Source organism: Dioscorea cayenensis, chromosome 3, assembly GCF_009730915.1.
Source record: "Dioscorea cayenensis subsp. rotundata cultivar TDr96_F1 chromosome 3, TDr96_F1_v2_PseudoChromosome.rev07_lg8_w22 25.fasta, whole genome shotgun sequence".
NCBI classification, from domain to species: Eukaryota; Viridiplantae; Streptophyta; class Magnoliopsida; order Dioscoreales; family Dioscoreaceae; genus Dioscorea; species Dioscorea cayenensis.
This window is the reverse complement of record NC_052473.1, coordinates 16,569,160-16,583,426: the sequence shown is the minus strand read 5'-3', so window position 1 is coordinate 16,583,426 and position 14,267 is coordinate 16,569,160. Positions and strand designations below refer to the sequence as shown.

Here is a 14,267-nt window from a genome sequence, read left to right as displayed (position 1 = left end):
AGCTCGAAAAAAGCAAAAAACTGAAAGAAAAAAACTAGAGGACAATGTTCATAGAGGAAACAAGCATTGTAGAGCCAGCCAGAAAGGTAATTGCATCCCCTTAGCAAAAGAGAGAGCCCAGGATTGAGGTGAGCATGATTTAGGGATTGCTATCCTTCCTTTATAATAGAGAATCCCATACGTGTGTTCCTCTTAAAGGCCTTCGATAATGGAACTCAACTTAGGGTTTCTAATGACCTCATCCTTCACTTGGCCCCAGTCTACCTATGTAGGAGTTGAAATAGGTTGTAATTACACCGTCATGGATCCCAAAAAGGCCCTAGTAGCTCTATTATCAGTTCCTGGACAAATTCTGTACTTTAAAATTGTAACTCATTAACTTTGTAAGCCACCGCATATTATTTGCAATCATGTGTTGTTCCAGCAAGTAACGAAGAGATCGTTGATCCGTTCGCACAATAAAACATTGGCCTAATAACAGTAACACCATTTTTGGATAGCCATCACATTTGCCATTAATTCATGTTCATAGGCCAACTTAAACTAGGCTTTCCCTATCAAGGCCTGATTAAAAAAAATATAAGTATGTCTTTCTGAGATAAAACCGTTCCCTACGCTAATACTTGAAGCATCCGTCTTGACATTGACAGGCTCATCAAAATCTAGCAAAGCTAAGACCATGATTCCATTCAAAACCTTCCTTCATCAAAAGTTGTGTTAAAGGAGCTGCGATTTTCACCGTAATTGCAAACAAACCATCCATAGTAACCTGTAAGTTCTAAAAAACCTCTCAACCACTGATTTTAGGCTTGTGACCATTCATCCATGACCTTGGCCTTCTCTGCATCGGCTGCCACCTCATTTTCTGATATGATATAGCCAAGGTATTCGAGCTTGGTCTGATAAAAGCAACACAATTTGGCATCAGTTGCACATAGCTGGCATGCAAAATGGTTAGATTTAGCATCTTGCGTTGCCTATAAGATTTGTAAATGTACACTATTCTAGATGTGTTTTGAATATCATTTTTTTCTCCACATGATATCAGAGCCAAGTTCATGATTTTTATTTTCCATGACATTCTATAAAAAAATTAAAACCCTAGACTATCATAATGTCAGAAGTTGCATCTGAATCAACCCCTTCTTCCTTTAGGGTTGCTGTAAGGGTTCTACCTTATGCGCTCGGCGGCGGGTGGTACCTTGCCGAGGAGGATGACCGATGAAGCCAAGATTGGTTAAAATCCAAGTCCAAACAAGACATTAGTCATCCGGTGGCCTATGTGCGGGTTGTGACCTTGCATGATCGAGAATCCCAGCCGGGAGTGCTAAGCGAGCGCTGCGTGCCGTGATACCGCGGGTTACCGAGAGCTCACTAAGCAGCGCGCATAGCGTGATGCGCGTGGCCGAGGGATCGCGACTGAGGGACCGGGATGATCGGATAATCATAGGTTGGGGGACCGATATTTGGCTAAGTATGGGCCAATAAGCCGGGTCGGCATAAGTACATGCGGTACGGTCGATTAATTGACTTGTACGGTTGGTCGGCAAGTCGGGCGGGTGGAGCGGAAGCTCTTAGCCAGCCATGAGGCATCGTAGCACGAGACACCCAGGCATTACCGAGAGGGTGTGCGGAGAGCCAGTTGATTTACTGATAGGCTTTGGCACAACAAGGTTGCAGGCAGGCGCTACTGATAGAGTGGGACCATCGGCCGGGTGATACCGAGACAATGGCCGAGCGGGTGAACAGTGCAGTTGCGTGGGACTGTAGGTAGATTCTGATAGTGGCTGGATGAGTCTAGGACACTGTAGCACTGTGCTTTCTCTCCACTGTAGTAATGTGCTTGTTGTGATGAGACAACTAAACACATCTGGGCCGTTGGATTAGGGACTTGGTGTCATCAGCCATGGGAGGGGATTTACTACAAATACCCCCTCCTTCCCTCTTGGTAGAAAGCAGCTAGAGAGCCAGAGAAGAGAGACTGGCTTACTTGGGGAAAGCCATCTCTTGGAGCTTTGTTCATCTTCATTCGTTGGGAGAATGAAGATCCTGGCTATGTTATGGTGGCTCATGGTGTAACTCGATTACTTAATTGAGAGTTTACCTTTTCTCTCTATTTTCCTTGTCTTGTGGTTGTGATTCCTTGTATCTTAGGTGTGGGGACGGGTTGGACTCCTTGGGCCCAAGGCTTGGCTTCTTGTGATGTCTTTGATATTGCTTGCTTGCTTGTATGCCTTGTTTACTTGATTGCATAGTCGTCTTGATTGTACTTTGGGCTGTTTTTCCAACATGAAGCTTGGTAGGCTGGCTTGTCGCCTTGGTGCTATGATAAGCGCCGCATGGTGAGACCGTAGGCGCGATCGTGAGGCCGTGATAGTTGGTATTAGAGCCTGTGTGCTCCTCACCAGAGAAGATCAATGCTGGCGGTGACGGTTTGCTGCTAGGCAAGGAAACAGAACAAGGAGTGTTGTTCTGATGGTTAGAACAATAGAGGAGAGGCTAGATCTGTTAGAAGCTTGCATAGAGCTCATCGAATAGTCGCTGGCGCGGTTCGAGGAGACGCTAGGCTGCTTCGGCGAGGCTGATGACGAGTGCCCATCCGATCCGTGTGCACTAGGTTGATGCACCTACACTTGCACGGTTCAATGATGGAGCACTCTGTGCAGGTGTTGACTTCTGAGGTCCGGGCTCTTATGGCTGAGTTAGGGGAAACCCTATCATCGAGGTCGTCGGAAGTCCATTAGGTCGGAACTATGCCAAGAAAAAAAAACCGTGATGAGAGCCAATATATGGAGGATCAGAACACAGAGGTGGTACCGCTAGAGAGCTCGTGGTATGGAGGAGGCCCAAGAGGAGTCTCTTCATTCGGCGGCAAGATCTTGATCTCCAGATTGCTGTGGCGATGCTGGTCCTAGCCGGGCTCGAAGGGATCCAGAGGGGAAGATGGCAATCGTGCCAGTCCATGGAGATGGTCACCAGAGCAAGCCCTCTTCCAAGGGATCCACTATCCGTTTGGGTTCGACGTGACGGGAATCGTAGGGACAGAGAATGAAGCTCCGTTGCTTGGTGCAAGGAAGGGTCCGAAGAGGCATCAAGGGGTTTATATGTCAAAAGAGTGATGTTTGTATGTATATCCTTTTGAGTCATGTATGTTTTGACACCCTTCTGTAAGAAACCATAGGGGCAGTCACCCCTTTGTTGAAATGTGTACTTGCTCTTTGGTTGTTTAGTCCCTTTGCTAGAGCAAAGTGTGTTGGAAGTAGGGGAGCTTGTTTGGCAAGAGCAAGAGTTTCGCCAGGCCACAGGAAAAGTAGAAGCATAGGTAGCTTGTCTGGCCGGGGAAGGGGCAGAGGCAAGGACGGTGTGCTTGGCTGAGATAGGGCAGGAACGGGCACATGTTGCTTGGCCGAGAGCAGGTTTCGAGACCCTACTATTCCATTGGAAGGCGACGAAGGTAGCGCGGGAACTGGTGGACTGTAGTGGTATTGACACGTGAGAAATGGATTCCTCATGGCATGGTGTCAAGACGTCATCGGAGGGCTGATGACCCTGAAGTCCTTTGATGGGCCCTCAAGATTCCACTTTAGTTTTAGGATAAAGCCATAAGTTGGAAATTCAAGTGAATGCGGACCAAAGAAGACGTCCTTTGGAATATCCATGGGAAAGCGATTAATGATGCTGGTTTGGCCGTATAACATTATTGAATCTACTTAGCCACGTTCGACGTTCGACGAGGGCGTCGAACTTTCTCTAGTGGGGGTGGTTTGTAAAGGTTCTACCTTATGCGCTCGGCGGTGGGTGGTACCTTGCCGAGGGAAGATGACCGATGAAGCCAAGATTGGTCAAAATCCAAACAAGACATTAGTCGTCCGGTGGCCTAAGTACGGGTTGCACCCTGCATAATCGAGAATCCCAGCCGGGAGTGCCGAGCGAGCGGTGTGCGAGCGTGATACCGCGGGTTACCGAGAGCTCACTAAGCAACGCACATGGATTGATGCGCATAGTCGAGGGATCACGACTGAGGGACCAGGATGATCGAATGATCATAGGTCGGGGGACCGATATTTGACTAAATATAGGCCAATGAGCAGGGTCGGTGTAAGTACAGGTGGTACGATCGATTAATTGACTTGTACGGTCGATCGGCATGTCGGGTGGGCGGAGCGGGAGCTTTTAGCCAGCTGTGAGCATCATAGCATGAGATGCCCAGGCGTTACCTAGAGGGTGTGCCGAGAGCCAAGCTGATTACCGATAGGCATCAGTTCAACAAGGTTACATGCAAGCAATATCGATAGAATGGGGCGCATTGGCTGAGTGATATCGAGACAATGGCCGGGCGGGTAAACAATGCCGTTGCGTGGGACTGTAGCTCGATCCTGATAGTGGCTGGATGAGTCTAGGACACTGTAGCATCGTGCTTTCTCGCAACTGTAGCAATGTGCTTGTTGTGATGAGACAACTAAACACATCTGGGCCGTTGGATTGGGGACTTGGTGTCATCAGCCATGGGAGGGGATTTACAACAAATACCCCCTCCTTCCCTCTTGGTAGAAAGCAGCTAGAGAGCCAGAGAAGAGAGACTGGCTTACTTGGGGAAAGCTATCTCTTGGAGCTTTGTTCATCTTCATTCGTTGGTAGAATGAAGATCTTGGCTTTGTTATGGTAGCTCATGGTGTAACTCGATTATTTAATTGAGAGTTTACCTTTTGTCTCTATTTTCCTTGACTTGTGGTTGTGATTCCTTGTATCTTAAGTGTGGGGACGGGTTGGACTCCTTGGGCCCAAGGCTTGGCTCCTTGTGATGTCTTTGATGTTGCTTGCTTGCTTGCCGTCTTGATTGTACTTTGGGATGTTTTTCCAACCTGAAGCTTGGTAGGCTGGCTTGTCACCTTGGTGCCGTGACAAGCGCCGCACAATGAGATCGTGGGCGCAATCGTGAGGCCATGGCAGTTGCCACCTTCAAATCCCATTATGTCCAGATAACCACCATATGCCTCAATGGAGATAATTTTTTAGTGTTGGTCGCAATTAGTACGGATGCATATTTGGGAGAGAAGAAAGATTGGGTAGTTAACTGGCGATACAAAGATGCCAGATCTGAAAAGCCCATCTTTCGCCACTTGAGATGCAGAAAATTCCATGGTTATGGCATAGCTTGGTAATTGCATGGAAGAAGACTTTGCTTCAAACTATGCGTGGCATTCAACTACCGAGGAGCTTTAGGAAAATATTCATCAAATGTATTCATGTGTATGAATTGAAGATGAAACTCGAGGAGATTAGACAAGGAGGCGATAATGCCACCAGATACTTCAATATCCCTAAAAGGCTAAGGCAAGATTTTGATGTTTTCAATGACTATGAATGAAAGTTTATGGATGATTTTAATCACCACAAGAAAATTGTGGAGGATGATCGTATTTACAAAGTATTTGCTCTGCTAAATGTAGAATTTGCCAAAGTAAGGGGAAGGATAATTGGTCATGGTTATCTTCTTTCACTTGGAGATGTATAATTTGGCGAAGTAAGGGGAAAGGATAATTGGTTGTGGTTGTCTTCTTTCACTTGGAGAGGCATTTACTGAAGTTCGAAGGAATGAAAGCTGCAAGAGTGTTATGCTTGGTAAAAAGGAATTAGGGGGATTGATTGAAAATTATGTCTTGGTTGCACTAGATGCGAATGTAACCAGAACAATCTACACACGTTAGACAACCAACGACCAGCGCAAAGTAGAGGACATGCCACGTGTATGGTGTGATTTTTGCAACAAACCTTGCCACACACATAAAACTTGCTGGAGAATTCATGGAAAATTTGCTAATTGTAAAAGTAACAAATCTAGAAACAAAATTACTCGAGTAAATGGGTAAATTCGAGTCCCTTCACTAAAGAATAGATAGACCATCTTTTAAAGCTACTAAAGACCAATTCCTTATCTGGTATTCCTAGTGTTTCGCTGGCTCAAACAGGTAGAGAATATAATGTTTGTTCCTACCCTTCTATTTCCACACCTTGTATTATTGATTCAGGAGATGCTTCAGACCACACGATAAACCTTTCTCATTTTTTTTTAAACATACTCACCTTGCCTTTAGTGATAAAAAGGTTAGAATTGCATATGGAAATTTCACACCTATTACAAGGGAAAATATATGTAAAGATTTCTGAAAAAATAACCCTAAATTTGTTCTTCATATCCCTAATCTTGCGTGTAACCTCTTATCAATGAGTCAACTATCTAAAAGATTCTAATTGTCATGTTATATTTTGCAATTATGAATTTCAGGACCTAAGCACGGGGATGATGATTGGCAGTGCTAGAATGGTGGATGGTCTTTTTTACTTTGAAAACAATCTTCTCAAAAATAAACAAGGTCAAGGCTTGAGTACTAGTATGAGTTCTCTTTCGGTTTGTGATAAAATTATGATTTGGCATCTTAAACCTAGTTTCTCATATTTGAAATACTTTGTTTCCAAATTTATTTAAAAATGTGGACTATTTATCTTTAAAAAGTGAAAATTGTCTGTTATCAAAAAGTCATCGTTCTACTTACAGACCAAAACCATATTGTGCCTCAAAACCATTTAATTTGATTCATAGTGATGTATGGGCCCCTTCAAGAATCACCACATATTTAGGAAAAAATGGTTTGTAACTTTCATAGATAACCACATTCATTTGTGTTGGATATATTTGATGAATGATAAATCTAAGGTAGAAAATATCTTTAAGAACTTTTTAATATGGTTGAAAATCAATTTGAAACAAAAATAAAGATAATTCATTCTGATAATGGAACATAATATTTCAATCATTTGTTGGGGAATTTTTTAAAAGAAAAGGGGATTCAACATCAATCTACTTGTAATGACACTCCTCAACAAAATAGCATTTCAAAACAGAAAAAATAAGCATTTACGTGAGGTTGCATGTGCTATTATGTTTTCAATGAATGTGCCAAAATACTTATGGGGAGATGCAATTTTAACAGCAAGCTACTTAATAAATAGGATGCCTACTCGCGTGTTAAAATATTCAACACCTTAGTGTGTCACAAAAAAATTTACCCTTGTAGACTTTTTTCTGATTTACCCTTTAAAATCTTTGGGTGCACTTTATTCATCCACATACCTAGCAAACTTTCGATCTAAACTTGATCCTAGTGCAGAAAAGGTGTGGTATGAGTGTAAGTATTATAATCCTTGAACAAAAAGATTTTTATAAGTATGGATGTATCATTCGTTGAAAGTCAAGCATACTATGGAAAAAATTGTCTTCAGGGGGAGATAGGAAATGAAGATAATTTTTGAGAAACATCTATTTCTTTGCCTAACATTATTTTTCCCTCCTCAAGTGGTCAAGCAATTGAAAATCAACGAAAAGAAAGTACTAATCTGCCAGTGTCAAACATAGATGATTCACAAATATAGAAAGAAATACTAGAACAAAAACCTATTAATCCTACCTCAGAGCTCTGTGTTTATGCTAAAAGACATACTCATCGAAGTAAAGACTTATCCACTACTCTAGCACAAGACCAACCATTATCTCTAGGGCAATGGTTCATCCACCTCTTCAGGTAATTTTGATCCTTCTTTTTTGACAAATTCAACTCTTACTATTGTTGATCTTAATGTACCTATAGCACTTCGAAAGGGAGTCTGAACCTATACCAGACATCCATTGCTAAATTTGTGTCTTACCATCGTCTTTCCGCTTCGCATAAAGCTTTCACTTCAAACATCTCTAATTTGTTTATCTTGAGGAACATACAGGAAGCCTTAGATATCCCGAATTGGAATTTAGCAGTTTTGGAACAAATGAATGCTCTGAAAAAGAATGGGACATGGGAGAAAGTTGATCGACCAAAGGAGAAGAAAGTGGTAGGATGTAAATGGTGCTTACAGTTAAGTGCAAAGCTGATGGTAGTATAGAGAGATACAAGGTCCATTTAATAGTTAAAATAATTTACACAAATACATTATATTGATTATCAAGAGACCTTTGCCTCGGTTGCGAAAATTAATTCAATCTGTGTCTTGCTTTCATTAGCTGTGAGTTTTGGCTGGCCTTTACACCAATTAGATATAGAAAAATGCATTCTTAAATGGGGAGGTGGAAGAGGAAGTCTTTATGTGTCTACCACTGGATTTTGAAAAGAACATTGGTGAAGGAAAAGTGTGCAGACTGAAAAAATCCTTGTATGGAATTAAACAATCTCCTAGAGCTTGGTTTGAACGCTTTGGGAAAGCTGTAAGGGCGTATGGATATACACAAAGTCAAGCAGATCATACAATCTATAAAAATTCAAAGGAGGGAAAAGTTGCTATTTTGATTGTTTATGTTGATGCTATTATATTAAGTTATTAACAGGTGATGATTTTGATGAAATAAAAATCTTAAGAAGATTCTTGCAAAAGACTGAGATCAAAGACTTGGGAGCTTTGAAATATTTCCAAGGAATGGAATTTCACTAGATCTAAAGAGGGTATCTTTGTCTCTCAAAGGAAGTATATGATAAATCTTCTTAAAGAAACAGGGTCTACTTGGATGCATGGCAGCTAAAAACACCTATTGATTCAAATGTGAAGCTCCAACATGCCAAAACAAAAGAAGTAAAGAAAAAAAGAAGAATTTCAAAGATTAATTGGTAGACTAATTTATCTATCGCATACTCGTCCAGACATAGCCTTTGCAGTGAGCATGGTAAGCCAATTTATGCACTTACCAGGTCCAGAACACTTTGAGGTCAGTGTACAAAATTCTAATATATTTAAAAGGTTCACCAGAGAAGGGCTTAATGTTTGAAAGACATGGTCATCTACAAATTGAAGTATACATAGAGGCAGATTGGGCTGAGATCAACATTTGGATATTGTACTTTTGTTGGAGGAAGTCTTGTTACTTGGCGAAGTAAAAAGCAGAATGTAGTGGCAAAAAAGCAGTGTAGAAACTGAATTTAGATCAGTTGCTCATGGAATTTGTGAAGTGTTATGGATTAGAAGGATTTGAGATAAATTGAAAGTCATAAGTACTTCTCTCATAAAGGTGTAGAGTGATAATAAAACTGCAATCTCAATAGCTCATAATCCTACTCCTCATGATAGAATCAAGTATGTTGAGGTAGACAAGCACTTCATCAAGAAAAGAGAATGGACTGATTTGTATGAACTATATACTGACTGGTGAACAAGTGACAAATGTTCTAACGAAAAGACTTCCTAAGAAAGCAATTTGAGAAGCTAATTGGCAAGCTGGCTATGAAAGACATTTAAACAAGAATGAGGGGAAGTGTGAAAAAGAAGAATGATCTATAGCTGATCTTTTAGAAATTACGGCATATCTTTAGGAACTCACGAATCGTATGACAGATTTGTAGGGATTGATGAGCCATAATTTATGGCTTAGTCAACTCTATAATATTAGGAGAATTAGCTGTATGATTTGTTTCTTTTTTTTTTTCCATAATGCATTATCTATTACATGTACACTATTCTAGATGTGTTTTGAATACTATTTTTTTCCACAACTTCCTTCTCCTTTCTTGCAGTTTATTCATCTAAGCACCAAAAGATTATTGATGCCAATTCTCTTATTAACAGGAGCCTAACCTTTCCTTGGGCAAAGCTTGATTATGCTCGATTGACAACAAAAGAGATCAATCACAAGGTTTTGAGAACTTGCGATAACTTACGTACTTTTTAGTACTTGTTTTGTTAGTCTTGAATTTCTTGATTTATTTTTGTTCTTCCTTTTATGAATGGCATTAAGTCCTTACCTATTTGTTCTAGTTATGGATGAGTTGACCAAAGATATTCAAGATCAAATCCCTTAGTGTATGTTTTTTGCCGATGATTTTGTTTTAGTTGATGAAATTAGGGAATGTGTCAACTTAAAATTGGAGATTTGGGGAAACAATTTAGATGCTAAGGGTTTAAAGTTAAGTAGGGTAAAGACAGAATACCTAAAATGCAATTTCAATAATAAAGTGAATAGAAGTATGAGACAGGCTAATATAAACAACATTGAGATTGGTAGAAACAAAATTTTTCAATACCTAGGCTCTATAACCTAAAATAATGGAAAACTGTAGAAGATGCCAAAAATAGGATTAAAGAAGTTTAGGTAAAATAGAGGGAAGCTTTTGGAGTTCTATGTGATCATAGAAATACTTCTTACATTGAAAGGTAAGTGTTTTATAGAATGATTATTAGACTAGCTACGATGTACGGGTCAGAAGGTTGGGTGGTTAAGAAACAAAATACTCAACAAATGAGCAAGGCTAAGATGAGAATGTTGAGATGGATTTTCAGAAATTACTAGGAAAGACCAATTAAGAAATGAATTTATCTTAAATAGATTGAGATTGACACCTATTACTAACAATTTAAGAAAGAATCAATTAAGATGGTATGGACATGTCCACTAGATGACTGGTAAATGCCCCCATAAGAAAGGTGGAAGCTTTTCAAGTGGGCAGTCGTAGAAAAGGAAGAGGTAAACCTAACAAGTAACTTTACGAAATGATATATTTGAGCTTAGTTTATGTAGTCTTTGGCAGTTGAGACAGCGACATGGGAAAAAAGGATTTATGTAGTTGAACCCAAGTAGTTGGGACTAATGGCTTGTTATTGTTGTTGTCATTAATGTAATTCTAATTTTTAATATATTTTATTTGGTATATCTACTTTTATTTTTAAAAAAACCAAATGAGGGCTATTATAATCAAATAAGAGTTATAATACCATTATTCAAGTCAAATAATATGTGAAATAACAAAAATCAATTTAATACTTGGCACTTTGAAGTTAAAATGTCATCATATGAAAACTAATCACTGTTTAATCTGGAAAAAAATAAAATAAAATTTCAAGAACTACAACATTGAATCACAAAGTCACTTACCTCAACCAAGATAGCGAGATCCACAACAATGCTTGTAATATAGCCAAGAACTAGACCCATGATACTTCTTGCAACTGATGAAGAGCCAATGTCCACATCAATCTGCAAAAGAATGTTTTCCAAACACACATCAATAGTAATTTCAGGAATAATGTGTAAACTTGTGAAGGAGCTTTCATCAATGATGTTTCTAAGACGTGACTAAAATAAACCTAAGACAGAATTTAACCTCAAAGAAGTGACTAGACCACAGAAAACCAGGAAATGGGTAACAGTTTACAATACATCATGGAGAAATAACAAATCTGAACGTTCATACCTCCAGGAAGTTATCTTGGCGGAGGTATCTGCATGTCACAGCTCTCCCCAAGAGGCAGGCTTTAGTGCCAACTGCTCGCTTAACCATCCAATAACCCTTGATAGATTATCAAGTTACAAAATAAGCCCTCACGAGTCACAGCAATTTTCAGAAGTAAATTAAGATATATGGTGGCTGTAAAATAACTGGTACCTCTATAATGCTTGGTATAAGTTTGAATCTTGCATCACGGAAAAACATCGGCCCCATCTATAAATCTACCCAACAAGGATTCCTTTTTTATAGGCCTTTCAGCGCCATAATAGAGAACCAAACTGTAGTTTGGTTTTGCGGGGATCTGAAAATTTATGAAACAACAATAGAATAACACAAAGCAAAAGGCATTGGGATGAAATCTGACAGAAATAAGAAACAAACTAACAAAGATGGAAGATGTTCTTATCACCACACACACACACACCCACACACATATAACGAGATAAGGAACACCTGAGATGCGTCTCAGATTTCTCAACCTTCTGGCCTTACCAATGTGGGACCATTAGCTACTAATGTAACCAATTAGTCTATTCCACTAGCCACATTGTAACCAATTAACCAAACTCTAATGTGAAGAAATAAAAGAAGAGAATGATGATGGTCCATCTGAAAATAGAGCCATGCATTAAAGAAAAAGAGGAGGAAATTAAGCTACTGTTACAGTAATTATAGCCTAAAATTATGTGTAACTGAAAACTATTATTGTCTATATTATTGTACATATCAGTTACTGTTATCTATAGCTGTATATATAATTGTAAGGTTGTACAATGAAAGGAAGAAACATTTCCTTCATTTCTATCAGGTCCATCTGAAAATAGAGCCATGCATTAAAGAAAAAGAGGAGGAAAGGAGGAGAAATGGAGAAAATATATTATAAAAACCAAAACAATACAATAAACCTCCATGCTCAATATAATATCAGATAGTCTTCTATGGACTGGACCACTAGAAGTAAAATCTTTCCTGAAAACAATATCAGGAAATAAGGCAATTGTTCCCAACTAATAATAATAGCAAATATAGACTCACCTGATCTACTAAGATACTAATCATATTTTGATAATATATAGACTTTCTAATATACCAAAATATCAAACATAATTCAACTAAAATTATATCAACATTCTTAATAAAGTCTAGCAATTCAGTAAAGAGAAAATTAGATGCCCTCCTTGCATGGACATTCCACAATCTACCTCAATCTAGGATACTTGAAGATATGTCACAAACAAAAATTACTTCAAATGGCATTTTCATGTAGAACAATTTCTTCTCAGTACCTACTAGTGTTTGTGCATGGATTATTTATCTAGTGTAATCCAAAATTTGAGCTCCTGAGATATAGTTATCAATTGTTTATCCAATTTCATGCTTAGTTTTTCTCAGAGATACAAGCATTAACTTCAAAAGCCTGAGTCTTGACAGGTACATTGATTTGGTATTATTTTTTATCAATTGAATATCATTCTCATCATCATCATCATCCTGCATTTCCCAACAAAATAGTTTTTACATGAATAACACAAGTCAAGTTGGCATGACATTTGAAATTTCATTTGGCCAGAAGGTGTTGTCAAAAAAAGCATTCATTAAACAACCTAGAATTTCAGCAGGAGAGCAATGTGCAAGCATTGACAAAACAAAAACATTACAGTGTTGGTAGATATTGATATTACCTAAACACATTAGTATAACAGGTGAAATTTCATAAATTTAAACACCAACCACAATATAATGTTAGCACGGGGAAGAAGCAAGATAGCAATCAGCATATACCTCCAAATTTATGACCAGAATAAATGGGAGCTTCCTCCCTGCCTCTGACTGATGAAAAAGACAAAATGAATTAGACAAAGCAAACACAATTCTGAGTTCTGGTGAAGAGAAAAAGAATTAGCTAAACTAAATTCAATAGCCACACAACTGCTAAAAAATATAACCTTCCTAAGATGCATCATAAGGTGAAAAGGCAGTCAACAAACCATTTCAAGATTGAAGGACTTGCAAACAATAATTTTCTTCTTTTCTGTAATTCTTACCAATGATCATATAAAGCTAAGTTTATGTCACATAATAACGTTCGATCCATGAGAAAGAGGGTTCAAATATTTGCCACTTTGTGAACATATGGAATAATACAATATGTGATGAATCACTCTGTGCATAACCTTCAATGGCACAAGTTGCTCACAGATCATCAGCAAAATTATCCCGAGTGATAATTGAGGCCTGATCTATCTTTGTATAATCAAATGTGCATAAAGCAAAAGCTAGTTGTCTTTTATTGCTTGTTATCAAATATATTCACATGTCAAAGCATGAGAACCCAACCATTTTCTAAAACCACCAAACTGTTTAGAACCAATCAACTACTAAGAGCTTCAAAAGTATTGGGTCATAGGTTGAAATAATTGATATTGCTTGATAGATTAGTTGATAAATTTTTTGTCATCTAAAAGTAACAAAAATTTGCACTCACAGTATTCAAGCTCGAGAAACAAATTTCTTCATCATACCTGTACAAGACAATTTGGATGCAATGCAACCTTCTCGATGCTATTTTCAGCCTTGAACCAATCAACTGCTATGAGCTTCAAAAGGGGATCGCCTCCTACAACCTATTTCAGTTTCTAATGTATGAGAACTAATAAAACTGAATAGTAAGAAAATGAATTTTTAATTAAAAAATATGATGCAGTAAAAATAATAATAAAAGAGATTATGTTATTAAAATATGATGCACTCAAACCATAGGGCTGCAGCACACATAATCTGGGAACCCCTCATTTCTCCAACATCATAAATCATCCAACCGCTACCTTCTTTAGTCCATTTCCCCCTTTCTTTAGCTTTCTATAGAAATTGGCATTTATTTCTCCTCTCAGCTTAATCTAGTAGAAATGTGCTAGATATTTTTGTATTATGTTAAATTTACTAACAACCACTAAAGTCATAAAATGCTTACAAAAGATACTACAGGATGACCATGTAATTCCTTTC

The 14,267-nt window shown here is 38.7% G+C and overlaps 1 protein-coding gene across 1 annotated transcript in view; it reads right to left on the bottom strand.

Annotated features, from left to right (window-relative positions):
- The window catches only part of LOC120283956 (protein ENHANCED DISEASE RESISTANCE 2), a 30,198-nt gene that overhangs the window by 1,417 nt on the left and 14,514 nt on the right, over positions 1-14,267 (bottom strand). Inside the window, 6 exon segments of the mRNA XM_039290780.1 lie at positions 10,907-11,008; positions 11,226-11,321; positions 11,418-11,459; positions 11,461-11,562; positions 13,044-13,091; positions 13,784-13,885. Of these exon segments, the coding sequence (XP_039146714.1) occupies positions 10,907-11,008; positions 11,226-11,321; positions 11,418-11,459; positions 11,461-11,562; positions 13,044-13,091; positions 13,784-13,885 (492 nt within the window).